General features: G+C 40.9%; 3 protein-coding genes across 10 annotated transcripts in view; 1 reads left to right on the forward strand and 2 right to left on the reverse strand.

Annotated features, from left to right (window-relative positions):
- Window positions 1-1,874, reverse strand: part of ptprub (protein tyrosine phosphatase receptor type Ub) — a 147,862-nt gene extending 145,988 nt beyond the window's left edge. For all 6 annotated transcript variants that reach the window (XM_079344468.1, XM_079344464.1, XM_079344467.1 and 3 more), the window contains exon 1: window positions 1,569-1,874. In XM_079344468.1, the coding sequence (XP_079200594.1) occupies window positions 1,569-1,638 (70 nt within the window). In that variant the 5' untranslated portion in view covers window positions 1,639-1,874. The remainder of the gene's footprint in view (window positions 1-1,568) is intronic.
- A 3,236-nt stretch (window positions 1,875-5,110) lies between these two features.
- Window positions 5,111-14,462, reverse strand: LOC306824366 (glucocorticoid modulatory element-binding protein 1-like). 2 transcript variants are annotated; one of them, XM_079344478.1, is made up of 10 exons: window positions 13,773-14,462; window positions 12,418-12,559; window positions 11,989-12,047; window positions 11,624-11,745; window positions 11,387-11,490; window positions 10,182-10,366; window positions 9,090-9,239; window positions 7,349-7,486; window positions 6,945-7,061; window positions 5,111-6,859 (listed from the first exon to the last, which is right to left on the reverse strand). In XM_079344478.1, exons 2-10 carry the CDS (start codon window positions 12,540-12,542, stop codon window positions 6,330-6,332), a joined length of 1,530 nt encoding a protein of 509 aa, XP_079200604.1. In that variant the 5' UTR covers window positions 12,543-12,559; window positions 13,773-14,462; the 3' UTR covers window positions 5,111-6,329. The 2 variants fall into 2 exon arrangements, with proteins under 2 accessions (XP_079200604.1, XP_079200605.1); XM_079344479.1 differs by lacking the exon at window positions 13,773-14,462 and adding an exon at window positions 13,526-13,575.
- Window positions 14,463-14,561: 99 nt separating this feature from the next.
- Window positions 14,562-26,173, forward strand: LOC306824361 (discoidin, CUB and LCCL domain-containing protein 1). Of its 2 annotated transcripts, none has more exons than XM_079344472.1 (15): window positions 14,562-14,761; window positions 17,424-17,645; window positions 18,274-18,411; window positions 19,404-19,455; window positions 19,545-19,617; window positions 19,711-19,844; window positions 19,988-20,025; window positions 20,859-21,050; window positions 21,476-21,588; window positions 22,978-23,152; window positions 23,250-23,342; window positions 23,493-23,586; window positions 23,754-23,791; window positions 23,868-23,978; window positions 25,307-26,173. In XM_079344472.1, exons 1-15 carry the CDS (start codon window positions 14,659-14,661, stop codon window positions 25,699-25,701), a joined length of 1,971 nt encoding a protein of 656 aa, XP_079200598.1. In that variant the 5' UTR covers window positions 14,562-14,658; the 3' UTR covers window positions 25,702-26,173. The 2 variants fall into 2 exon arrangements, with proteins under 2 accessions (XP_079200598.1, XP_079200599.1); XM_079344473.1 differs by having other exon boundaries at window positions 14,566-14,761; window positions 23,871-23,978.
- The last annotated feature ends 477 nt before the right edge of the window (window positions 26,174-26,650 follow it).

Consider the following 26,650-nt stretch of genomic DNA (forward strand, 5'->3'; position numbering starts at 1 on the left):
ACCTGTGTGTGATTTAATCCTTCATATTTTGCAGCCCATTCCTCTTAATGATCTGCTCCATTCAGCTCTTGACAATACAGAACCTGCTTGCGTGGTTTTAGGGATTTTTTTCTTTTTTAACCTGTTTTTTTTTTTTTTTTTTTTTTGTTATTATCACAACGGGAGTGGAATACTGAGCAGGAAGGTTTTCACAGTATTTCATGAAAGAAAAGAAATGCCAGGGTAGAATACAAATATAGGCAGCACATTGCAACAGAAAAGTCAAGTCTCCCTCTGATCCCAACATAATGAGATCTTTCTTGAACATGCACGTGAACAACAGTGTGCCGCATTGTTGTACAATGTTGAAGGAGCCTGCAGTGTAAATGTCATCAATATTACTCCCTTATTAGCCTGGTTTTATGTGCCACGGGGGTAAAATCTTGCATATGTATGTGTGTAGTTGTGTGTATATGAGAGTGCGTGACAGAGACTTTAATGGCCCTTACCATTTTAGCTTAAAAAAAGCCACAAAATGCTGTTTTTCTGATAACAATGCATGAGTAATAATAATAGTTCTCAGGGAATAAAAGCAGATTTTTTTTTAAATATGAATATGAAATGGTCTATGTCATTCCTGTAAAAGGCTTTTATTTTTTCACCACTCTTACCATCTGTGATGTGAAACAGAGTCTAAGTTTGGCAAGAGTTATAAATCACTACAACCACATTTTAATGAGAAAGCATGAATTAAGGGAGTCATCTAATATAAGATGGGTGTTATCTTTTTATCTTTAAAAAAACATTATAATCTTGTTGTAATTTCACTCTTTTCCACATCAGAAGAAGTAGAATGAAAGCCCTTTTATTACCAAGTACAGTCATTTTCCTAATTGGAAGATTTTTTTGTAGGATAATTCGGTAACAAAATCGGTCAGTATTACTATGCTGCAGAGCTCATCAATATTTACAATTTTTAAGATGCTTAACTGTAACTGGTATTTTAATACAAGCATGGAGCAGCTCTAGGATCACAGATTTCATACTGCTGTTATGGGGGGGAGATAAAGGCTCTCACATATGGATTAAATTACCTTGTGGTGGAAGAAACATCTTTTCATTCCCTCAAAGAGGGGATTTTTGCTCTAAATAAATTAAGTTCTGATCTCGATGTCACACCTTGCAGGCTATTTGGAGCTCTTTCATATGCCTGAGTAATACCAAAAACAGCAGAAGCAGCGTAGAGACGAGGGGTGGGATGTTTTGGGAAATGGGAGCTTTCCTCTGAAATCCCAGACCCACTCTACCAAAATAACTCACAACATTCGCCAGGTACTAAAAAAACGTAATATCTCAGTTTACAAAGTTTTTCAACGGGCATGCTTGATTTTTGTTGTTGTTTTAAAGACTGCCCCTGTCCCAGTAGGCTATATGACAGCAGCGGCAGGCTGCAGGTAAACATGCCAGGTTAAGACGGCACAAAGTTGTTCTTCACCAAACTCGCTCTGCTTTTCCTTCTGGCGGAGTTTCATCCGCATGTTAAAACTTCCAAACTACCTTCAAGAGATGGAGATGGAAATGTGCCTTACCTGTTGGCCCCTCAATGCCATCGGCGTAAATCTGAACAGCCAAAATCAAGAGAAAGGCGCAGGTGTTCATCGCGTAGCTGTTTTAGTCCACTTTAAATGTGCAGAGGGAATCATTGCATTCACTCCGTAAGTAGGCAGAGCCGAGCCCATCTACTCCAGCAATTCTCACTGAGAGGAGTTTCACAGACACTGAGGGAGACAGGGCAGAGCTAGTTCTGCAAACTGACGTCAGGGTAAACAGTTCAGGGAAGAGATTTCTTCACAAGCTCACTTTACTTTCCCAGCCTCCACTTCTACTCGCGCACACTCAAAGTAAGAGCCGGGCGCCTCCAAGCGGCCGAGTGTGCCAGCGACACTGGAGTATTCAAACGTCGGCCACGCAAAGCCCAGCTGTGTTTACACCACTGTATCTGTGTCTTTGTGGGGAGCATGAGGAGGAGTTTGACGCTGAGAAAGACTTGTGTGTTCTTAATGCTCTAAAATATCTGTTTTGAGGTTTCTTTGTTGTAATAATGAGGAAATAAGAATCAGGCTTAGGTCTCTGAGTGTGTGTGTGTGTGTGTGTGTGTGTGTGTGTGTGTGTGTGTGTGTGTGCGTGCGTGCGTGCGTGCGTGCGTGCGTGTGTGTGTCCTTGTTTTTAATAACAGACCCATAGATCGTGTTCGCACAGTCCAATTTAGGGGACTTATCTTCAGTTTACAAAAATAAACATCCACTCAATAGGATTTCAGAATGAAATCTTGTTTTAGTAACTAAATTAAATGTCTTTGTTTGTGTGTTTAGGCGACACAGACATCAATCTTTACAGCTCAGCAGCTCATAACTACAGCCACCATGTCCATCAGTGTTGGATCCATGGGTTTCATTGTTGGAGGGGTAGTGGGACTGACTGCCCAAGGTCCAATAGGGGAGAGGCAGCTGGATAATTTTTTGTAAGGTGATATGTAACAGAATAATTTCACTTGATATTAATATCTTTTATTTGTAGTATGGGAGAAAGAAATATCAGAAAAGAGGAGAAGTATTCCAATAAGGTCAAGATAAGTACAGGTGGTTTTGATTTAAGCTCTGTTTAATGTAGAATTCTTCGTTTAAGAATTTAACAACAAATAAAGACGGCCTTAAGAACATTTCCAATAGGGGATATAAGTCCGGCTTACTCACTGAATTAATGGCGCTTTCAAACTTGGACAACATTCCTGTTTCACTCTGACTTTACCTGGAACTTTTCCCATCAGCCCATTAGTGAACTAATGTCGGAAAGCAGCAGAAAGTATTCTGGAAAATTCACCACTGGCAAGCATAGGAGGGCTGTGATGTTTATATCTTATATCCTGCGACTGGCGCACATAGACTGTATGTCTTTCAACATACAACATGTCTTTCCTCCTGAGACCCCTCCAACCGTCTAAGGACTCTACTTCTGTGAGGTGTATGAGCGAAAATCCAAGAAATGTGCATACTTATTTTACTTATTTAAGCAGACTGTGGCTTTAAAAACTTGCTTTAGGTTACTTATGAAACAAGTTCAGCAAAAAGTATAAAACAGTTTTTGTTGAATTGCAACTGAAATACACGGTGTGCTTTTCTTTGCATTCCTGTCAATGTGTTTTGTAAAAAGTTCACTCAGGAGGTTAGCTATCTCCATATTTCCTTATGCAAAGCATATACTGTATTTACATATATTATGCTGTGTGCATTGAATCTGCATTTGATTAGCTGACAGCTGGTCATGTTTGTTGAGGGATACAGAAATCATTCTTGGGTTTTATTCAAACATCTTGATGAAATACTAAAAAAGCCGCTGTGACTGTTTTAGGCATTTTAAAATTCAACAAAAAGGAGGTTAAAAAGCAATATGGTGGTTTATTTGATTACAAGGTGTAAAGGTTCACTGTGTCATGTGTCACGTCGCAACATAAAAATGGCTCCAAGAGTCACCTTTAGCTCAAACATCTTGCACAAGTGCTGATGCTGCAGCTGCTCGTCTGCATGAACTAACCTGGTGTTAAAACACAGTTTGGCTGACACATTTAGCTGCAGCTCCAGGAATCTCAATCGGATCAAGAAGCTATTATGCAGCCTATTCATCACTTAGTTTGTTGTCGTGTATGAACATTCAAGTAGGGAATCAAATTAAAGGGGACAAACGGACACATCTGAGGCTTCTAATGTTGTTAGCCTCGAATGATAGATGAACGATGGGCTGCTCAGCAAATCAGTTCATTTAACTAAAGGGGTGTATGTCAAGCTAACACCTGTAATTACACCTGCCTGACACATGGTCGCCATTTTTGGGGGTATTCAAGGACCAGAGCAGCAATTTTTGTTAAACTAGGGAGTATTTTGTCCTGAATCTGTTCAACTGCATGACGGTTTAATTTGCAGTAACAGGATGTTGCAAAACACTGTTCGAACCCGAGAAGAGGACAGGCGTCAGAGGGATGCAGACAGCTGCACTATGATGAAAGTCATTTTTATCGCGCATTTTCTCAGCTGCCACTCACAACCCCCTCGAAAACTACTACATCTGCACAGGCAGTGTTGTGCTTTCAATTATAATAACATATCATTACAGCACTGACAGGGGTTGGATATCAAACTTTAACTGTCCATCACACAGCTCAGGCAGCCTCGCCATGCAGACTGGCGCTTCTTAAATAAAGGAAATAGAAAATCACAGGGTGGAAAAGTGCTGCGGCATCTGTGAGCTGAAACTTTGTAAGCTGTATACTCTTCAATCACCAAACAGATAGTCAATTAAATGACTATAAAATTATCAGTGATTGTTCCGCGATGTCCAAAATGCATCTCAGATGAATCCACAGAGCAGCAGCTTTATTTCCCTTAAAAACACTGTCCACTTTTTACAAGTGTTTTCCAATTATAAGTTTGCTGAATTTGACTGTAAACAAAATTAAGACATTAATTCTGTTTTTGAACCAAACAGTTCTGGGGACCTTATCGAAGAGGTACCATCCACTAGGGAGTTCCCTGAGAACTATACACCATGGGGAACTCTTTTCTTTCAGCATTCACAGCACCATGGTACCTACTCTGAAGCAGGAGATGAACGTTTTCCTTTTAACGTGTTCCTAGGACCTAAAACAGTTCTTTATTCCTGTGGTGTGGGATGAATAAAAAAGGGGGAGTGTCCAACAGTTCCTAGAATTACAAAAAAGCTCCTGCGGTCTGAAAACGCAGAATTTCCCCAAATAGGCCTACGTTGACATCAATAAGTGGAAAAATAAAAAGGCGTTTCAGACAATAACAGAAAAAAATGTGTGTGTGTGTGTGTATATATGGGGTCTCTGCAGCGGGTAAATTTAAGTGAACACTCAGCATTTTACAAATCTCAACAATGATGTAAAGTTTTGAAAAAAGCTAAAAAAAAACTTATTCTGTAAACATCAAACATAGTTTTTGTTTAAAGTGTGTCCTTTATATTACAAGAGATCATTTTCATCATACCCTCATCTGCGTAACTTTTTTTGACTTTACATTTTGTCCATAACAAAGAGAAGACAAAAATAGCAACAACAAAAAAAGCACACGTTTATGTATTTGCAGCATATACAATAACAGCACCCTGTTTAAAGTAACAGCACATCACCAGTCACAGTATTTACATTACATTGTTTTCAATTATTTTTAAAAGAAGGATTATGTTTTCTGAGACAGTGATAGTCTCGTGCATAGATTTGAGGCAGGTCTTAGGCATTATTCCGTAAACCGAGATACAAGCCTTAGTGTGAGAGCTTCCTCCACAAAAAAAACAGATAACATCAAATCCCCACCCACGAGAGCGATTCACTAAATACACATTTCCAATTACAAAAAGTATAAAGAGATTGATCAATAAAGTTTTACAACACAATCTGAAAAAGTTTGCCAAACATTTTAAAACATGGGGGGAAACCATAAAGTCAATCAAATATTATATTTACAGACCACTGAAGGTGTCGTGAAAATTAAAATTTAAAATACTTTATTTCAAAATACCTGGTTTGTAACTAGGGGGAAGCCTGTGTTTGAGGGTTACCCAGCAGTCAATTTCATAATCATTTTAACTGCATAATTACTTTAGCTCTATAAAAGATACAATACAAAAATACCCATTGTCATTTCCCAGAGCTTAATAAGATAGTTTTGTATTAGAAAACATGCAAAATACTGTAACTTTGTTGACTTTTGTTGTTTGCTAAGAAACATACAAATGTGCACATTGGAAAGTAGATTCAGTGATTGTTTTTTCTTATTGTTTAAACAATAAATCACTCTTAAAAATAATTCAATATACAAAAAAAAAAAAAAGTACAGTTTGTGTGACGAAGTATTCAAACATATTTTAAATCTCGTGCCTGTCTCGTCTTCAGGTCTCAGGCATATTCCCTCCTTTAGTTAGCTTCCCTTAGAGGATTGTAGAAGTCCGAAGTGTACGACATGCACCCATACATTTGAATTATATGGTTGATTTAAGTTGTTTTCTTGAGATTACAACTTATTTTTTGTCATTATATCAAGATAACAAAGAATACTTTCTGTGATAACGGAAGTGTTTCCTGGAGCTCTTGAAACCAAAACAACAGGCTGGTCATTGTAATACGTCGTTTTGTGCTTTTGCAACTCTCAGGATATAAGATAAATAATTGGACATCTCGAGAAAACAACTGAAAATGACTCGTTACCACAGGAAAACAGAGTAAATGAAATGTATTAGACATGTCCACTTAAGGCATCCGTTGACATCATCTCTAACACTCACTTACTTCTGTGTTTCTTTGATACCTTTTCCCCTATCACCACTTTTTCAATGTCATGCAATCCCTCTGTCTCCTCTCCTATCCTACTTCTAGGGTGAGAATCCACATGAAACCTAATAGTCCTCTGTCCGGTCTCTTTGAGGATCCTTGAGGTCTCCTCTTGTCCCCGTCTGTGAAGCCTCTTTCGTTTTCCCATCTCACTGAGCTCGTGATCCCACTCCAGCCCAGCCCTTTGGCAGTCCCTGTCTATCCTGCCGGCACCAGCGCGGTGAACCCCGCCAGCAGAGGCGGAGGAAAGGGTGAAGACCTGAGGGTTGATGGCGAGCTGAGTGTAAGATGCAGCAGATAAACCAGAAACAGAGAGGGGCTGGATCCCTGGACTTGTTTTGATGGGGGATAGCAGGTTGTGAGATTGGCTGTTTGACGGGTTGGGACATGGATGTCGTAAGTGTTTCACGGGGGGAATTTTGACGGAGGGGCATTTATTGAAACCCTGTTCCCTCTGGTCCTCCAAAATATCTTCCAAAACTAAGAAAAAGCAGGATATGAATGAATAAAATTCTCCATGATATCTCTGTGTGTACCTTAATGTTGCCTTTGTGACAGTCCTCACCGTAAACATCGTGATGCACTTTGTTGTCCTCATCGTTGTGGCGCTTCAGGTTCAGAGCTTGTTTCACTGAGTCTAGAAGTCCAAACATCTTACAAAGGGAATTAAGGATAACGGCATCTGACAAAACAAACGTAAAAGTAAAGTCAGTTATTTCAACTCTATAAAAACCTTTCTCTTCTCAAACTAGACTTTCTGTCACGTATCCTCTCTAGAAATTGGTATTTTCCTCATTAGATATCTAATCCTCTGGACTCTGTCGCAGTAAGCGTTTGATTTGGTATCTTTGTGTTTAACCCCAATTTGATATTTTCACTTTTTGTGACTTGAAGGAAAATATACACCGCAACCTAAAACTATTCTTTTCCCTGTCTGCTGGGTAGTGTGGCCCCACTGGTTAAACTCACCTGTCTCCTGTAGGTTGGCCTTCTCACTGCGAGCTTCCACTCCCTTAAGAGTGCCTAATAATTCAGTCTGGAGACTGGACAGGACCTCCCCCATCAGGCCAGAGTCTGCCACCCCCTGCCACAAGCTTAGCACTCCATCTACAACAAGGTCAAAAAGTATGGGACGATATTAAGACATGTGGGGGACTTTGTGTGTGTGTGTTTAAATAAGATGACAGTGTTTCAGAGAACTAAGCGATGATAGAAGTATACGTCTGAAAAAGTACGTGCTCCTGTGGATGTGTATGCTTTTAAAAAAGAGATTTGACTGAATGGGAAAGAAAGAGAAAAATAAATCAGAATACGATGGTGTATGGAGGCAAGGGAATGTCTGGAAGTGAAGTTGAAAGATAGTTAAAGGCTTAAAAGAGAGTAATAAATTGAGGAGGAAAGCTGAAATAAGCAGCACGAGATAGAGAAACAATGACCAAAAAAAAGAGAAGAAAATAACAAGATAGAGGAAATGGGAGTGGAGCAGAGCGAGAGTGGATGTTAAACGGGTGATAGAGGATGAAGAGGAACAAGCAGGAAATGGTTGTGAAAAGAGGAGAGAAAAGAGGACAGGGCAGATTGAATGAAGACTGAAAATGACTTGGGACCTGTTAGAGGCAGAGCAAAATAAGGGTTGAGTATATTAGAGTAATAAAATGTCAGAGGTGTTTGAAATCTTATCTTGCAAGAAATGCATCCACTTTGGCATTGACTTAAATGTCTGTCAAGATGAATGCAATACGTCCTTGGAAAATACTCTAACACCAATTTAAGAAGCTAAATTCATGCGTTTCTCAATGTCAAGAAGACTAGCTAATGGGAAGTAGTACATTTCCTGAGACAGAGGAGAATAGTTACAGCTTGAATGGTTTCACTGAGATTTGTCAATATGTTTTAAGCCCTGTGACAAGCAATACCGCTTGTGCAGTGAGGCACTACAATTTGTACAGTTTGCCATTCACACAAACGATCACCTGAGGCTATGTTACCAACTGCAGCTGGAACCAGGCCTAATCAGGTCACCTTTAAAAGCCTTTAAATCAAAGCTGAGGTCCCTGCAGGAAAAGGCGCATGTAGAAATGTGGAGATGTAGTAGATAGTAATATAAAGGGATGTGAATCTCTGCCTGCGAACAAAAGCAGAATATCCCAAAACTGCAGAGTCAGATCTCCAATGGCTCCGTGTTTTAGGTTTGAAGCAGCAATGCTTGCTGTTAATATTCTGTTTTCACTGGGTTTCATTAATTATTGATGTAATAACTGTTAAAGTTCATTCTTCATCAGTTAACGGGGCCACCTTCTTAAAGGACACAACTTACGAGTGTGTGACACCAAAAAGACTGAAGGTCAGTAGGTTGCACCTATGTCCTTTCCCATAAGAGCATCAACCATATAAACTTTAAAAATGTACCTCCAGGATATTGGCCTTCATCCGGCTGACAAAGTGGTTCATATCAGAACTGAATGCTACATCTGTAAGTTCAGATTTTTCCAATGAGGTTATCATTTGAATCATTTGATAGACATCTGGAAGATTACCTGGATTTTACATTTAAAAGATTTTCTTAAAAAGACAGCGCTGCAGGTGAGTAGTTTTTTGATGTTGGCAATATTACATGAGCAAAATAAATGGAGCCTCTCTTCAGGCTTTTAATTTAATGGACCGATTATTATTTCTGAATCATATTCTCAAGCATCTTTCGAATACTTGCCGGGTGTGTCAGCCCTCTTTCTTTTCACAGCATGTCCATTAGCTGTTGCCGAAATCGAAGGCCGGGCTCCACTAGGACTCCACTCTGCTGTTGCACTCGTCTTCTCCTCCAAAGGCTCCTCTACCTCGGCTGCATCATGCACAACCTCCCCTGAAATGACAAGAGCGTGAATAAACATCTCATATTCTCATTCATCTTAGGTGTTGAAGGAAAGGCAGTTAAGAAAATCCAACACTTTCCTTTCTAATTTCCCCTGTCTCACGTCTGTTATAAACAAAACAGGACATCTCTAAAACACATACTAAAAATAAATAAAAACAGGGACACACAGCCAGTTATCTAAAAATGAAACTTTAAGCAATAAGCGTCAATGACAACAATACATTCAGGCAGCACAGGTGTTCATAAATTCAATGACTTTCTTTCGTTGCTCATATTGCACGACAGTTTAGTCACAAGCTTCACCCACTACAATCAGAAACCTCTCATCACTATACAACCGGTCCCTGAAAATAAAGGGAGAAAAACCTGTCCTCTGGCATCACTGTCACACCCTGAAAAGACAAACACTGGTTTGAAAACGTTATGCATTCATGTTTCCTCAAACTAGTTTTCAAAAGGAATCAACAATCTGGCCCCTGAACCTCTCTCCAGATACGTTCAAAGACAAAACGGAAAAAGGGTAACACAGTTACCACAGTGAATGGAAACTGTTACATATATTTGGACAATCAGCTTTCTCTAACAAAGGCTTTAACCTCTGGAACACATTTCCATCTGAGATAGACTTCACCTTAGACTTAGCTGAACCCACTTTTAAATTGTGTCTTAAATTGTAATTTAAATTGGTTTACAGCATTTGTATTTTCATAGTGTTGTACATGTATTTTATGTATCCTCATATAGTGCTATTGGGTTTTATGTGATTGAATGTTGTACATTTTTACTTCTTTGTTTAAAAAAACTAGTCTTGGTTCCTAAGCAGACAAAATATAAGCAGATGTTTTCTTTTTATCTGTATCACGCAAAACAGCAGCCAAAGCAAATGTGGGAGAGAAGAAAAACTCAACCTGAGTGCCAGATAAAATCTACCTGTCAGGGGAGGCACCTGTCCTCCGGGAGAGTCCAGAGGCAGACACGACGTGCTCGGCTGCACGGAGGCCCCAGGAGGAAGCCGCGTACTGTTGATCAGCACATCAAATTTAGTACTGCGGCAGGTGTTGCTGCACACGCTGTTGTGCTGGTAGAAATCTATCTGGCCGGAGTCCATCATTTTCCTGCGAGGGAAGAAACAGGTCAAAAGAACACGAGTGTGAAAGTGTTGATTGATTATGTTGAACATTTTAAATGACTTCCTCGAGGTTTGTTTCAGAGAGTCAACTGATACAGCATGAACTCCAGAGAGAACATATATTATTGAGTGGATACAATTTTTATTGACGGAGACACAGTGACACCAAGAACAAGTGCAAACATGATAAATCCAATGAGACATTTAAGTCGGCTCGCTTGCTTGTTATTGGATCCTGCTCTCATCATATTGCTGCTTACTCACTACACCTGGAATGTAGAAGCAAAGCCCAAAGCAGACACAACACAAGTGCATATTATAAACATGATTGTTGACTGCGTAAGATTGAGGTGTTTAAAGTCTGACAGTTTAACCCTGATGCAACAGAATGATGAGAGGAACTGCCCTGAAGGTCATTTAGATTACCAGTGAGGACGCACGTAACACCCAAAGGAGCTTTGAAGGCAAGATCAGACAAACACTGATCTTAGTGTGCTCAACCTTAAATGTAATTGCAACTGTCTTTAAAGGGTATACATTAGAATTTGTGGGCCTATATTTTGAATTGAATATTTTCCTTATAAAATGGCCTACATATTCCAACCAGCACATCTTCTTCGGGCTGTTGTATGCAGTGACTTCCACGCCTGTGTTGAGTTATCAGTTGAGTGGGAGGATCATTGACCTTCAAAGTGGACCTCTACTTGTTAAAATAGAAGTGATACTTCATCATAGAATACAATTAAGAAAAAATGAATACATAATAAGTTATTACATGTTCATTTTTTCTGAATGTCATTTCACATATTGTATCAAGGTGGATGCAAATAATTCACACCTGATACATTTCTCATCACAACCTGATGAACGCTTTTGGGATTATGACAGCAATGCCCCAAACCCTTAATATCTAATGGGCACTCATATGTGATAAATACTAAATCCCAGCAGCTAATCTAATTCTTTGTCTTCAGACTATTGTTTCTTTTTTTTATCATGTGCTTACCTGAGCATAACCCCTCCCAGTCTTATAGCCCTTTTCCAGTCCTTCAGGGTGGCTTTTCCAGCCAGGTGTACAAACTGCTTCGGGCTGATGAGCTGGTCATTGAACTGTAAGAGATGAAGAAAACAATCATTTATTTTTATAATAGAATAGTATATACAGAGAGGAATGGCACAGATATAAGAAAGTGTTATATCTGTATATGATAATATTATAAATGACACCAAATCATCAACGTACTTTGACACATCTCACATTGATTCCTGGGCACACAAACTTCTTAAACAGTAATACGGCTCTGCTGTTTCCACATGTGATGGGGTAGCCGTACTCGACCTCCTCGCCTTCATCCTTACTGTCTTCTACAAATCACAAGCAAAACAACAGCAACACTTCAAGTGAATAAAGCTGTTATGAATGTAGAAAGCATGTGACAATCAATTTGATCAATATTCTATAATAACTGGTATGTGTTGAATAATAGGGCAATACATTCAACAAGACAATGAAAGACTTAGTTGTGCTCATAACAAATTGATTAGAAGAAGTAAGTTATTCGTTTCAGGGTTGGATTAAATTCAGCAGTGAGGGTTGTGTCAACAAACCATGATGCGTCTCTATGGCTAAGACTGTTGTTCCAGTGTCAGCAATGTCGTCGTTCCCCCTGCAGAGGGTGACAGAGGGTAACTTTTAACAGAAATTTACATTTCATGCCATCCAAGAGTAAACAAGCTCTTGCTTTAACACTGAAGTATGTAAATAACTCCAGCATGCCTACACTTTTGAAATGTAACTACTTCTCTCAACTCCACATTTCTAACTGTTGCATTCGTTGGGTTGAAACTGCATTACACTGCATTGATGCATGGATATTGAACTGCATTTATGTCTTTGTATTTACATTTTTGTAATAGGAGAGAAATAGGAAAGAAAACTGAACATCTCATTTTAAATGTATATTTCTCAATATTTGGTGTCACATAGGTAATGCAAGCAATCTCCTATGCCTGTTATAATATTAAAAGCAATGTTACCCATGCAGGATGGGCTGCAGGTGCAGGATGACTTGAGTCTCATGGTTGCTGCCACTGGCCTCCCCCTCCTCTTCCTTCAGCATCATGAGATCCCCTGAAGACACAGTGACCTCAGCACCCGCCATCACCCCTCCTCGCTGAGCTGCACGCACAGAGAGACAGGCACGCATGTTAACATCCAGAGCACACACATGCACGCAGGGATATATTTATTACACACACAACTCTATGAGAGCCTCGCCCAACAGCCTTTCCTGGCATGCAACTGTCATAGAAATGAATCCATACTGAGCTTAACATGACATAATCCTCATATCTCATATGAACTTGCTTCCTTTACTGCTATTAAAAGTATTCATGTATATGTATGGCAGATAACAGTACATGGCTTAAATTTGACAGAAACTGTGTGTTAAAGCTTGAAGTGTAAAAATGATGAAGCAACATGATAGCCAAGTTGGATATAACTAGGAAAAATGTCTTGTCACATATAGACATGTATATTTTAATAAACTATCAAAGTGGGACTATATCATTAAACCATTCTGCATGAAGGCATCTTCTTTAATCAAGAAATGTGGAAATAATAAAAGGCCAGTTGAACTCAGTCAGCAGACAGACGCAGACAGCAAGGAAGATTACACTACAGTTGATAACAATGTTTAGAGACTGTACTTTTCTGCATCTGTTGTCATGGATTTCTATCCCTTGCAGTTTTTGAACATGTTGCAGTGAAATTATAAGGCAGAAGGTTGTTGCATGTCTTTCATAACTGGCAATTTAGATTTTGACAGAACATATCCAAACTTTTAGGATGAAACTGGAGTATAAAAATAAAAAGTGGAAGCATAGGAATTGGACAAATAAGAATGACATTATCTAAATGTTGAACAGGTAACGAGCAATTCAAGGGTAACTTCACATTTATGTTAGTATGATTATGCCAATATTGTGCTCTCGGCCCTACGAGCGGCTTCCGATGCATGACAACACGTTAAAAAATAACATTAAAATAACTGTTTATGCGTTATCCCTTTTTGGAGAGACAGAATAGGCAGCATTTTTACATAACAAAGTGGAGAAATACAACACTATTTATTATATTTACTCCATATGAAGTAGAATTCTATCCCTTCTTTGACCAGCAACTCTGACACAGACAGTTGCGTGCCTTGCTCACCCTCCTTCACCCACTCAAACTGACGTCTGTTGGTGCGGCGGCACGCACACCTCGGCCAACAACAGTGCGACAGTGCGCACACTGTTCCTCGGAGGGGAACACCAGAACACCGGGTGCACACTCAAAACTACACAAGAAACCACACTTTAAACAGTATAGTCGTAGCTTTACTTACCGCTTTACAGCAGGAGATAATTCATCCTCAGCTTTTGTAGGAGAGGTTGGAGAGCATGCGCCGTGGAGCCTCGTTACACTTCCTGCAGTGAAGGCAGCGTTTGCCTGAGAAGCATCTGTCCCGCTGTCACGAGAAGCGGTTAGTTCGCACGCGATGTGTAAATCGGTCAGACTGCTCGTGCGAGAGCGCGGCTCGGTTTGAGCACGTCTGCCTTCTCTGTAAGACTCAAGGCGACAATTCTCACCTCCAAAGACGTTCAGAAAAATGTTTGTTTAAATGTTTAGTGCAGTCCTTGTGCTGGGGTAAAAAAATCAACAACATATTTTTCAGTTGTTGCCACTTGTGTGGTCTTATGTTTCTCGAACGGGTTTGATGAATCGTCCCGTGTAGTGTTGTTGTCGTTGCCTGCATGCCACCAGAAGGTGGCAGGGTTTGCACTTAGTCTGAGTAAAGAAATGTAAGTGTGACGGTAATTCTTGCATGAAATTGTTTTTTATAAAATACTTCACAGAATCCTCTTCTGAACGCTGATTGGCTGTCTCATTGGGTGACTTAATAACTCTAGGCCAACATAACATTTCAGAACCAGGACCAGTGTTGGCATTTTATTGAACGTGAGTAAATCATTAATGTAACTCCCCTAAAGGCTGACCTCAGTCAGCACACACACACACCTTCAAAATAAGACCGCCCATATTTTTAGGAATGGAATGTATGCGACTGTGTGATTGACAGAAACAGAGAGCCAATGAGAGGTCGAGTTTACGCCTCTTAGCCAATAGTAAATAGTCAGGACTTAGTAGGCTACTACAACTTTGAACAGCAGCTCGGAGTCCGAGCTGTCGGAGCTTGCACCTTACTTTTCGATGCAGATCTTTGGGAAATCATGCTGGGAAAGTACAAAAACATCTGGGATGCTGTGAAGTCTTGTGTTGCTGGTTTCTGGATTACTATTAGTATCTGTTCTGTTTGTGTTCGCGGCCAGGAGGGTAAGAAAAAGACAATTTTTTTCAGACCTTTCAAGATAAAGAAGGGAGCAGAAGAGTTTATTTCTTGTTTCTTGGTTACACCTTTACCCATGTGTGTATTTTATAATGTACTAATTCCTGGCTGATTTTTGGCAGTTCTACTGTGAACTTAAAGATACTAACACTAGTTTGACTTAAATGTGTGTGTTTAAGTTCAGTAGTGTAAAAACAGTATGCAGGTAGGCACAAAGGTCGACCATGATGTCATGTTTGCATTCTTTACATACTCTTCCCTTGTGCATGTTTACCTTCTGATCCCAGCTATCAGCCTACTTTTCCCACAGGTTTTATGTCCAAACAGCAGTGAACTCCCTGTATGAGTATGAATCACATTCACCATTTAAACAAAGACAAACAGAGAAGCCATTTACTGGCCCGCAGACTATGACTGTAACACCACGCATCTCTTTAGTTGTTTTTGTCTGTCTCTGTTCGGGAGATGATTAAGTCTGGGGTCAATTACTTCCTCTGAATCACAATGTGCTTGCTGCAAAGTATGCACAGAGCTTTGGTGGGGCCAGGTTAAGGGGGAAACATAGCAGCTTGGTGTTGAAACTTCGTGATTGACACACAAGACAGGATAAGGCAATGTAGTGACAGGTAGCACAGGTGAACATCCCGTCTGCTAGTGTAGACCTGTAAGGACCTGCCAGCATGTGGGAAAACAATGTCATTAGGATTCTTGGGATTACTTTCCTGCCACCCAGTTAGCTTATTTTATAATCCACCTTTTACATGTTCTTTTCAGAACAGACTGATCACATACACCAACTCTTTCTGTGTATGAAACAAAAAAAAAAAAACAGCCAGGTCTTGAGAAGAGGTTTAGTGAGCAGGGACAGATGACCAGCCGGCCATCCAGAACTTCCTCAGCATTGTAGCTTTTGAGGCCTCCTGCAGCGGAAGTTGACAGATTCACGCTCCGTTGCCCACAGTTACAGTGTGTCGCTGTGGCATTTCCAGGGAATCATTTGGGGTTTGAGGAGGGGAAATAACATGTGAAGGTTTATGGTATTCTTAGGAGTGGAGGGGAACTGCCAGTATGATGCAGGATGTGTATGACACGGTGAGGGGAAGGTTATGCTCCGCTCACCCCCCGCCTTATATGGAAGACAAGGACAGGGATGATGTGAGGGCTTAGATTGACCCTGGTGCCTTTTTCAAGTTTTGACCATTCTTGGAACATGTCAACACTTGACATTTTGTCTGTGTGTGTTTGCGGGGGTTGGAGTCTTTCGCTCCCATACCACTTACATCTGTGTGACACTTGTGGGAATTGACTCATTTGTTCTCTGCAACCCACAGAGATGTTAGCGGATCTAAATATTTGTGTTTTCTGCTCTAACGTGTGAGTCACGACGACTTTAGGCCAGAGGATGTCATGAATCAATGAAATAAAATAGTTCACAATAACAGTTTTAAGTGAATGACAATACAATATTCTTTAAAAGAATAGTACAAGTAAAAACATTATGATCACAACTGACAGAAAGGAAAGTACTCCTAAGACTTTAACACGCTGGATATAATATAATGATATAATAAACGTGACCTGGTCTGATGTGCATGTTCAGAAAAAAAACATGTTACTTATCTGTCCTGTAGAATAATAAAAACAGCCTGAACATTCTGTGGATTGACGTTATGACTAAATGTGAGCAGCACAGGGATTTGGAGTTATTTAAAGTTGAGGTGCTCAACGGATTACTCTTCATGCCCTCGCACCGATGGAAACAAAGTGAGTGGTTATTAGGTAATGCACAATTCCACCGTTTTGTGAGACAAACATTTTGTGTCAGGACCTTTTAATGCCTTTTAATGTAGAGATAGGACAGTGGATCCAGAGTCAGAAATCAGGAGCAACACGTAGGATTTGAACCCGGACTGTCCGCTTGTGGGACTATAGTCTCCATAGTCCATACATGGGTAGAAGTTGTAAAAAAATTAATAAAAATCTTCTAAAAATCTATGTTCTTTTATACTAAGATTTAAAATTGCTAATCAGTCACTCCCTGCTCTTAAAATCAGTAGAATGCCAAATAGAGCAACAAGAAATTCAGCCAGTCTCACAGATCACTGGAGTAGATCCTAAAGTACCAGTTGAAAAACAGACTTTGAATCCAGAATCATTTTGAATTGAAAATCAGCTGTAATTATACTGTGAGACACCCAAAGATTTGCAGCCGTATACATAATGTGTGCACACTAAACCACTATGTCACCAGCACCCAGTTACGACCTTCTTTGACAGGATTGCTCGTGCACAACCTGGCAACTGAAACAATCAGGCCGCTCGCTCAAATTCATTTTTAAATAATAAACCTTTAAGGGAGTCTAAAGTGACTGTACTAAATATGAATACTCCTTTATTCTTTTAAATCAGTGATGAAGCTTCAAACACATGTACAACTCTACATTTTGTTTCTCTAAAATGTTAAGCCAGTACAAAAAAACCCAACCTTAAACGTTCGCATGAACACGTGAATTTGGAGACTTATGACAAACGTGACTCCGCCCTGTGAGCCATGTAGGGAGGAACGTTGTCTTGATTTAACTTTGTAACAAACATCACCTCGAGGTTTACTTCATGAGCCGTCGGCTTCTTGTCCTTGCATGGCTTCAGGTGATGGCTGTGGACACACAGTGCTGGGCGCAGAGTCTGGCACGCTGGCCTCTCAGAACTACCCGGGCACATACCCCAGTAACACCTGGTGCAGGTGGAGGCTCCGTGTGCCAGAGGGGCGAAAGCTGCAACTGCTGTTCGGGGATTTTGACATCGAGAAGAGTCCGGGGTGCAGAAACGGCTCTCTTGTGATCACAGAAAAGAACGGGGAACAGAGTCTGGGTAAGCTCAAAATGTAAAACTAAAGTTTCCAAAGGTGCTCTCATGTCTCCTCTTGTGTTTATCCTTTTCTAAAACAGCCCTGACATTTTTGAAAAGGCTATTATGTCAATCGGGACGTTCTTCCTGCCGGGATTATGAAATTCACTCTATGCATGCCTTTCCATTGACACAGTCAAACCCATTTATGCAAGAGATACATGCATCACTTCTAACCAGGTGTATTAAGTTGTGCCTTGAGGGCATACAGTTCTGACATCGCGCCAGTTTAAGTGTTGAGAAATGTAAGCATTACAAATATGTGCATTATCACATTCACTGATCCTGGCTCCAGGGGTTTTTTTTATTAGGTTGAGAAGAAAACAGAAAAGTCAGCACACAGATGTCCTTTACCCGGGTAAGAGCAGCAAGAACAACACAAAGGACGAGGACGACCTCTTGACCTTCATCGGTGTGATTTTTCTGTTTTCTTCTCCACTTTTTTGCAGTTGTGCACCTTTTTACTGAGTTCACTGTCGAGTGTGCTCCTTTTTTGTTTCTTTCTCCGATGACAAGATCCTTCATGCAGATGTTCAATATTACAGTATATGTAGCTTTGCGTGTGTGTGTGTGTGTGTGTGTGTGTATACAGGCCCAGTGTGCGGGAGGTTCGATACATTGCAGAAGAATGTGACACTCAGAAGCAATGAAGTGATGATTACCTTCAGGACGGGCCCACACCTCTCAGGACGAGGGTTTCTACTGTCGTATGCCACAGACCAGTACCCAGGTATGACAATCAGAGCCGGTTATTAGTTGGGCATGCTCAGTTATAAACATCCAGAATATAGCGTGACTACCTTGTGGAATTGAACTTTCAAAATATTGTTGAACACACAGTGACTGTGTGAACATTTTCCTCTGTGTGTTGTTAGTGAGGCGTTCATTCTCCATCGCTAACTTTGCCGTGTCGGGGTTTGTTCAGAAAACCACAGACAGGCTCCTTCTTCAAGGGCTGAATGGAGGGAGGCCTCGGGCCTTGGTCTGTCCCTTGGAGTGGATGGATTTCTTTTCACTTCCCACAAACACCCCCCCACCCCCACCCCCACCCCATTTCATTTCATCAGCACCTCAGTTCCAGCCCAAGACTATCCCACATTTCCTGCAACCAAGAGGCTGATCATTTAGCATTACTTTCTGCTTTAGTGCTCACCGACGTTTGTTCAGGGGTTGAAAGTCCAATATTTTAGAATAGTGAACTTCAATAACAATATGACCATGAGGTTAACGTTCTTCCTGTGTATCATTTTAATAATCATGTGGGCTTCTTTTGTCTGACTACTGGTCTTTATTTAGACATAGCTTCCTTTGGATGAGGTCGTCTATGCTGTACAGTATGTATCATAGTTTCCTGTTTTGTACTGAGTTGTTTATAAAAATCTGGCGGTGGCTAGTTGTCTGGAGCTAAGCCCGTGTCCAGACGCACAAACCACTGTCTGTTAACTCTGATCGCACGAGAACCATCCACTGTACTCGTGAACGGTGACAAAATCACAGTAACAAAGGGCTTAGTCACATCAGCAGTGACGACCGCTCATCCCCCAATGTAGCACACACAGAACATGCTCGACTGTCTCACACAGACTGGGATTGTGTGAGATTTGGTGAATGCAGGGGGAATTATATAAGCTTGAGATTCTTGGTTAGAGCCATATTGAGGAGAGTTAAAATAATTCTGAGGAGTATTTGAGTGTCTTTTTGTCTTTTTTTTTTCTGTTTCAGATCTCATTTCTTGTTCACATCGTGGATCTCATTTTAGCTTGCAGCATTTTAGGTGAGTGGTTGACCTTTGGATTTCTTGTAATAAAATGTGTTTCTGTAGAGCAGTGAGTGTCTCTCACGTTTGAATGTGCCGTTTCTTAGCATGTACTGCCCTGCTGGATGTAAGGACGTCACAGGAGATGTCTGGGGGAACTCTGAGCAGGGTTACAGGGATGTAAGTAAACCGCATTTCTTTTCCGCCGCACGTTCTTCTGAATCATTTTGTCAATCACGTCTAAGAGTGCTCCCTCTGGCCCCTCTGCTGCAGACCTCGGTGCTGTGCAAGGCTGCCGTCCACGCTGGAGCTGTGTCGGACGTTCTGGGAGGTCACGTCACAGTGAATCGTGAGAAAAGTCTCAGACTCTATGAGTCCACCTTCGCCAACGGAATCCTTTCAACCATGTGAGTTAACTTTTATTGTGTTTTTCTACATCCATAATGTGATCAAGTCAGTGCCATTGTGAGTGTCCTGGGGTGCAAAAGAAGTGTGTGAAGTGTTTTTTTTTTTCTTGTTGGTCAACCTTTTAACTGTCCTCCTTTGACAGGGGGTCTATATCTGAGAAGAAGCTTCTCTTCAGTCAAGGTACAAGCACCACACAGGGTATACTTTCTTAAAGGACAGACCCAGTGTTTCTGAATATATGAACACATTTACTTTAAGAAGCACGATTCTTCTCAGGTTCTTAAGTGCACACTCACACTAAAGTGAGTGACTAAAGTTTCCCAGTACCCTGCTTAAGCACTATTTCCCCCCCTTGCTCCTGCACTCACACAGCTCCAGGACTAACCAGCACACGTAAATAATGTTGTAATACAACAAATGAATGGCTTTTAAGTATTTATGAAGTGTGCTTAGCTCACGCGACAGGCAGATTCAAAACAGAAAGGATGCACGTTCGAGTCCACGACGGCACATGGGCAAACAACACAGAGAACATTTCAGCTACTTTACTGACGTTGAGGGTTTATTTTGAGTCATTTGTGTCAGATGCTGCCATAACACCTCGGGGTTTCACGTTAATGAAAGCTGTCCACATTGTGTACTCGTGCTCATGCTGCACCGTCCCGAAGTACGCCTCTTCCAAGCGTGCCACTGCCAAGGAGCACGGATTGGAGCGCTTACATTAGTCAAACGAACTTGACTTCAGCATGCTTCGGCACAGTACAGAGGGCCTAATGTGAGAGCACCCCAAGAAATACTCAATAAAATTCAATATACTGATAAATGCAATTCCTCTGGAAACATTCAGCCGTCAATGAGCATTGTGTTACCCTGACACATAGCGTTTAAAATGGGCTCTGCAGTAGATGGCTCACATATTGCACATTGAAATATTAATGTTAACTTTGTTTAGAAAACTTTTTTTTTTTTTTTAACTTGTATTTGTGTATCTTTTCCTTTGCGTCCTCAAACAGATTGTAAAAACATCCTGAGTGTTTCTGGTCTGAATGCCTCGTCTTTCCATGAGAGGAAGAGCCAAGAGCAAATAATGTTCTGGTCCTCCAGAAACATGGACGCCGACCATCAGGTTCTCACCTGGGCTGCAGGCAGTAATGATCCCGAGCCGTGGGTGGAGCTGGAGCTAAGTGATCGAAGCACGATCACAGGTAAATGAAAATAATAGACTTTACTTATTCCTTTAAATAAACATGATGATTTCTTTTTCTGAGTGTTACAAGCTCATGCGGCTGATCAGTCAGATGTTATGTTAAACTCTGTAGCACTTTGAGATTTTAAAAATGCTTTACAAATAAAATGTATTATTATTTATTATTCTGGTTTTATTTCATAGTCAACAAATCGTTCTACATTAGTGGATGGATCTGAACAGATAACAAGTATTATATTATTATTTTTAAAAGGGTTCTCCAAATCTTGGTCTTTTGATGATTAAAAAAAAAAAGCTGAAATATTTACCCAGATAATATTGAACGACCACATTTTGTATAATGGAGTGTGTATCAGTGTCGTTTGTTTATTCAGACATTTACTTACATTTACAAACTAAAAACAGTGTGCTCTTTTATTTCAGGAATAATTACAAAAGGATCAAACGAGTACTACGTCGAGTCCTTCATTCTTCTCTTCAGCAAGGACAGAAAAAATTGGAAGCTTTACAAAGGCGCCCTGAGCAAAGAAAAGAAGGTGCTCGTTGTTCTGCATTCACTGTCGTTAGCTTTTTGGTTTTTATTCAGTCAAAATGAGGAGGGGCCTTTCTCAAGCTACTCTCCACACACACACACACACACACACACACACACACCCCTTCCTTTGTCACATTGAGGGCAGAACATCTGATGGGGATGTGGAGCTTGTTAAAATCCTCCAGCAACGAGTCTGCATGATGCTGTTTTAGAGAACAGGTGGATGGATTGTAAAGCCCTGTTAATCAGGATGTCAGAAGATCAGAAGACCAACAAAGGGAGTCCACAGCTGACTGACAAAAATAGTAATCCTGAACAAGGCCTAAAATACTTCTTGTAAAACCTTCATTGCTACTAGTATGGATGGAATAACAGACTATTAAGCTATTAAAGAATGTATGAATTTAGTATTCAGTCTTTAAAATGTGCGGTAACTCGACAAAACATGCTCAAGCTAATGTAACTGGGCTGCTTTAAAACAAGGTACGACATGAAACTCAGTTACAACTTCCACCTTGGTACATTCCCGATGTCCAGCACCTGGAGAAGCAGGGTGCATTTATGTTCATGAGAGAACCATCCTGAAACAGGAAGTTGGTCTCGGAGAGGACAAAGATTAACAACCAAAGAAATGCCAAACAAAAAAAATGAATACTTGAATAAAACACTTAATAAAGCATTTATTAATCAAACCAAACTGAATCTTAACATTAGCTGATAAACGCATATCAAATTAAAAACAACCGAATATTCAAATAAGTGTAACATAGAGGAGTTTCACCTTATTTTTGAGGGAGGACGTGGCCTTCCTGTGTAACACCCCATCATTGTCATGGGGAACAAACTTAAACCCCTTCCAAAAAGATTAGAAAATAATCGTATTACACACACGCGTGTAGATCAAAAAGTGAACATTATATTCAGGGTATGGGTTTTTTCCAGTCTTGGTAACGGTACATGTGTTCATTTGACAGTGGAGGGTTTTGTTTACAGGGAGTGACAAAAAACCTCAGATTGACATAATGTTCGAAATAGAAATGCCACGAAATATGTAGGATTAAATTCTTTCTCTTATTGCTGAGTGATTTGAATGAGTCGGCTTAATGATACTTATGTAAACATGTTATTTAAGTAACATGAAATCATGGTTGTCTAAAGTTCCTATTTTCATCGGAGGGAGGGGAGTTCTTCCCAAACGTAAACTCCAATGTAAATCTTATTGAACGTTTTTGTTGATTTGTTTTGATTTTTGTCTGTTTTTTGCTTAATTTCATTGTAAAGGCACTTCTGTCGCTTGTATTGTAAAGTGCTGTTTAAATACAGTTATTATTGTTATTAGTACTTCCTGGTGTTCTCTGTGAGTCGATAACCTGGTTGTTGTGGTCCACAGGTGTTTCAGGCGTACACTGACGGCCACCTCAGGGTTCTCAACAGCCTTTTCCCTCCTGCGGTGGCTCGGTTTGTCCGTTTACAGCCGCTGAGTTGGCACGGCCGAGCCTCAACTCAGGTCCAAGTCCTGGGCTGTCCTGTTGCCAAGGTCACCCCGAGGTCACGCTCAGCCGCTGGTTTGTAGTCGCATCTTCTTACTCCGGAAAATCTCAGACAGTATCGATGTCCTCGTGAGAAGAAGTCTGTGCTCATGATATTGTGATGTTCAAACAGAATCTCCGTCCATCAAAGTGAACATGGGTACACCACGAGCCAGCCCCACTCCTGCCACCACTCAGGGCCCAGTGTTAGTGGAGACCAAACTGAGTGTGTACCTCTATTAACTCCTACCTTCTATGTGTTCATTCACTTTTAACATCAAAACACATGTCAGATGAGTAGAAGCATTGAATCATGTGCAATTCTTCCTCACATTTGTATAACTTTTTGCTCACTCTGTCACTTCCTGTCCTGCAGGCTCCAGTCAGCCCGTCATGGTGGCAGTGGGAGTGGTCCTGGCCCTGATAATGTGCGGCAGCTGTTTGTTGGCTGGAGTCTGGTGGAAACGAAGGTACCACATTTGAAATAGATTTTCTCATGCTCAGAGAATCTTTTTGAGTCATTAACTACATGGATATCTGCCCATTATTAAATCCACCAATCATTCTAACTCCTGTGATGATGCCCCTCTATTCATCGCACACTTAACAAACTATGTCCATCTCTTTCTCTGTGCAGGAAAAAAGAATCACAGTTGAAGTACTCTCTCCCCACAAGTAAGTCGAGTGCTCTTTAGCCATTTTCTTTTTTTCAAATGTGAAACCCTCTTCATCTGTGTGCTTATGTGTCAAGTAGGTTGTCAGAGCTTCCAGGCAAAGAGTCTCCCCTGCTCTCAGTCAGAGCTCATCTCCTATCCTCTGGAAAGAAATGTCCATGATGCTCTACCAAGCCCTCCTCTTAACGGTGAGTTTTTAGTCATCATTTTGACTCTATTTGCTGACGTTCTTATCACATATTCAGAGTTTTACTAGTGATCCAAAGTTCTGAGCCCGGCCTTCCCTTCTCCGTGTTTCCTGCCCCTGACACTCTTGGCTTCAGTGGTCAGTTTGAGAGGCTCCTACCAGGCAAACAGTCCTCTCCATGGGTGCTCCATTCTTTCTCCCCAGCTCAGCCCATCACCCAGCCACAGTATAAACATTCCTTTCTTTGGTCCACAGAGCCTCTCTGAAAGAGACCCTTTAATTGGAGCTCGATAAAGGGCGCTCAGACTCCCCTCCCTCCTCTTCCACCAGTTTCCCGTTCCTCCTCTGCCTCCTCCATCCCCTCCCCCAGCGAGGGGGCCCTTCACTAAGAGGTCCAGTGATAAACAGGACAGAGGGTGAAAGCTAAGACAATCAAAGCCCTCACTAAGTCCTGACTAATTAAAATAGTTCTGGTTCTGAGGCTCCCTGCGAGGTCCCTGGGTATGGTCCAGGCCTCCCACACCACAGCCTCTTCAGCAGGAGTGAGGAGGAGCTTCTGGATGGATCACATTGCTTCACTTAGGGTCTACCTGTCCCTGTCTTTAGAGGAGACATTGTCAATGGTCAAGCAGGTCATGCAGGGTCTCGATGCTGGCAGGGTATGAAATTGCTACTGATTGAAATCAAAAGGCTTTTCCTAGAAAAGCACAAGATGGGAAAAAAAGCAATTAATCAGTGAAAGTTTCAAATCGTATGCACATGCACTCAAAAGTTAAAAGAAATGAATTTATCATGAAACCAGTGAAATGTATGATCATATATCTTTTAGCTGTACATCACAGATTGTGGATATGGATATTACTTTAGTCCATGATGATTAGTTCTAAATGCTAACATTGATTGATTTAAATGGTTATATACAGGGGAATAACTCAGAATATATAGTTAAAAGATTCTTGTGGCTGACAGTTTTTTTGCAGCAAAAAGAACCCAAGGGGGAAAAAAAGACTAGAAAATCAGCCCATTTTCAGCTTGTCATCATTATTTGGTTGAAGGTGTAAAAGAGGGGTTATTGGCCACTTTACGAGGGGTTGTTTGTTTTTGGCTGAGACCAGTCATTTAATGTATTCTACGCTGGTTGCCCGGCAACTGTTCAGAGCTGGCAGTGCCTAAAGAAGTGACACGGACATGAAGTGAAAAATACTATACAAAGAATACTAAACAGATGGAAACTGAAATGGTGTTTTTTTTAAAAGCTAAAACCAATGCCAATATGTGTTTAATCTCAAATCCATATCATGCTTATTTTCTGTTTGCTCATCTTTTCAGACTACGCTGAGCCTGCTGTTGGACAGAAAGTCGGGTCAACATTTAGACCCTCCTCGGATGAGGGCTACACCACCCCTTTCTCTTTCAGCCATTATGACACTCCTGGAAGCCTGCCAGAGTACGCAGAGCCTCTTCCCCCAGAGCCCGAATACGCCACCCCGTTCAGCGAGCAGCCCTCCGAGTCACATGGACCTCCTGTACCAGCATTCAGCGCTGGTACCAGGACGATACCCAGCCACTCCCAGTATGACTGCCCTTCACACAGGATGTTGTCGAATGGTTACTGCACGCCCGCTCTTCACACGAATGGCCCGCGCCCGATCAGTGTGGTATACGCTGAGCCCAGGTCATGTGACTCGTTACTACAAAAGCACACATATGAGGAGCCTTTGTGAGCAGCTCAGACATAAAGAACGAGACTCTTCTGAGATCAAATGTGGCGGGAGCAGAGGGTGAGCTCAACTGGACACAAAGCTGGACAGTGTTGTCCAAATTGTGCACATGTTGACGGCGCTGCACTCCTGTGGTGAGCCTAAAGTCTACAAGTAACAGTGAACTACTCGGCATATCTGAGAGACGTACGGATGCAAAGGTTTCCTTTTCACAAACAAGTTGTACAGGGGAAAAAAATCCTGTGATGAACTGAAGAAAAAAACGTGTTCAGTGGTGCCTCAGAGACGGTTTATTCATGAAATGTTTTATCACAAGCTGCACTTTCAGAAAACATACACGTATGTTTGGGCCTATTTAACAGTTAGGTGAAAAAAACTACTGAATATGTCACTTGTCCTCACAAAATATTGTATTTATATGTGTATATGTATAATTTCAACGTATTAAAACAAAACTTTTATAAAGCACTATGAATGGTGCAAAGTGACTGAGTGGTATTAAGTGTTTCAGAGGTTGTGTATGACCACTAGGGGGCTCTCTTGACATATGTAAACCTTTCACTGTAATGTGACTATTTGTCTGCTGATCTGAAGTCTTCAGATCTTTTTCTTATAATTTCATACAGCACAAAGCTCCTGGGATTCAGACCACTGCAGTGTCCTTGAGCAACACCGATACCTCAGACAATTTCAGAGCAGTTCTTGTCATCAGTATAGAAAAGGGAGCTTTGTTTTCTTTTAGAGGTTGTCACGAAAATCCATTTTAGAAAACAATACTCGTGTGTGGCGTTCATGTTATGTTTTTAGGCCTTTGCCGCTTTACTTTCTATTATTCCCTTCAAGGTTCTGTGATTTCTTTTGAATGACAGGTCTTGAACACATAAAATCCCAACAACAAAAAAGAACTGGTGTTTTTACACTGATTCTTAGTGTAAGAAGACATAAGATTGTA

Source organism: Symphodus melops, assembly GCF_947650265.1.
Source record: "Symphodus melops genome assembly, chromosome: 5".
In the NCBI taxonomy this organism is placed as follows: Eukaryota; Metazoa; Chordata; class Actinopteri; order Labriformes; family Labridae; genus Symphodus; species Symphodus melops.

Bases quoted from the DNA above. Each gene is read 5' to 3' on its own strand.
- LOC306824366 (XM_079344478.1), bottom strand. From the start codon at position 12,542: ATGGCGGGTGCTGAGGTCACTGTGTCTTCAGGGGATCTCATGATGCTG. The intron at 12,048-12,417 runs GTAACATTGCTT...CACCCTCTGCAG, and splicing joins CTGCAGCCCATCCTGCATGG to GGGGAACGACGACATTGCTG. The intron at 9,240-10,181 runs GTAGATTTTATC...TTGTCATTTCAG, and splicing joins ACAGGTGCCTCCCCTGACAG to GGGAGGTTGTGCATGATGCA.
- LOC306824361 (XM_079344472.1), top strand. From the start codon at position 14,659: ATGCTGGGAAAGTACAAAAACATCTGGGATGCTGTGAAGTCTTGTGTT. The intron at 19,618-19,710 runs GTAAGTAAACCG...CCTCTGCTGCAG, and splicing joins CTGAGCAGGGTTACAGGGAT to ACCTCGGTGCTGTGCAAGGC. The intron at 20,026-20,858 runs GTACAAGCACCA...GTCCTCAAACAG, and splicing joins GAAGCTTCTCTTCAGTCAAG to ATTGTAAAAACATCCTGAGT.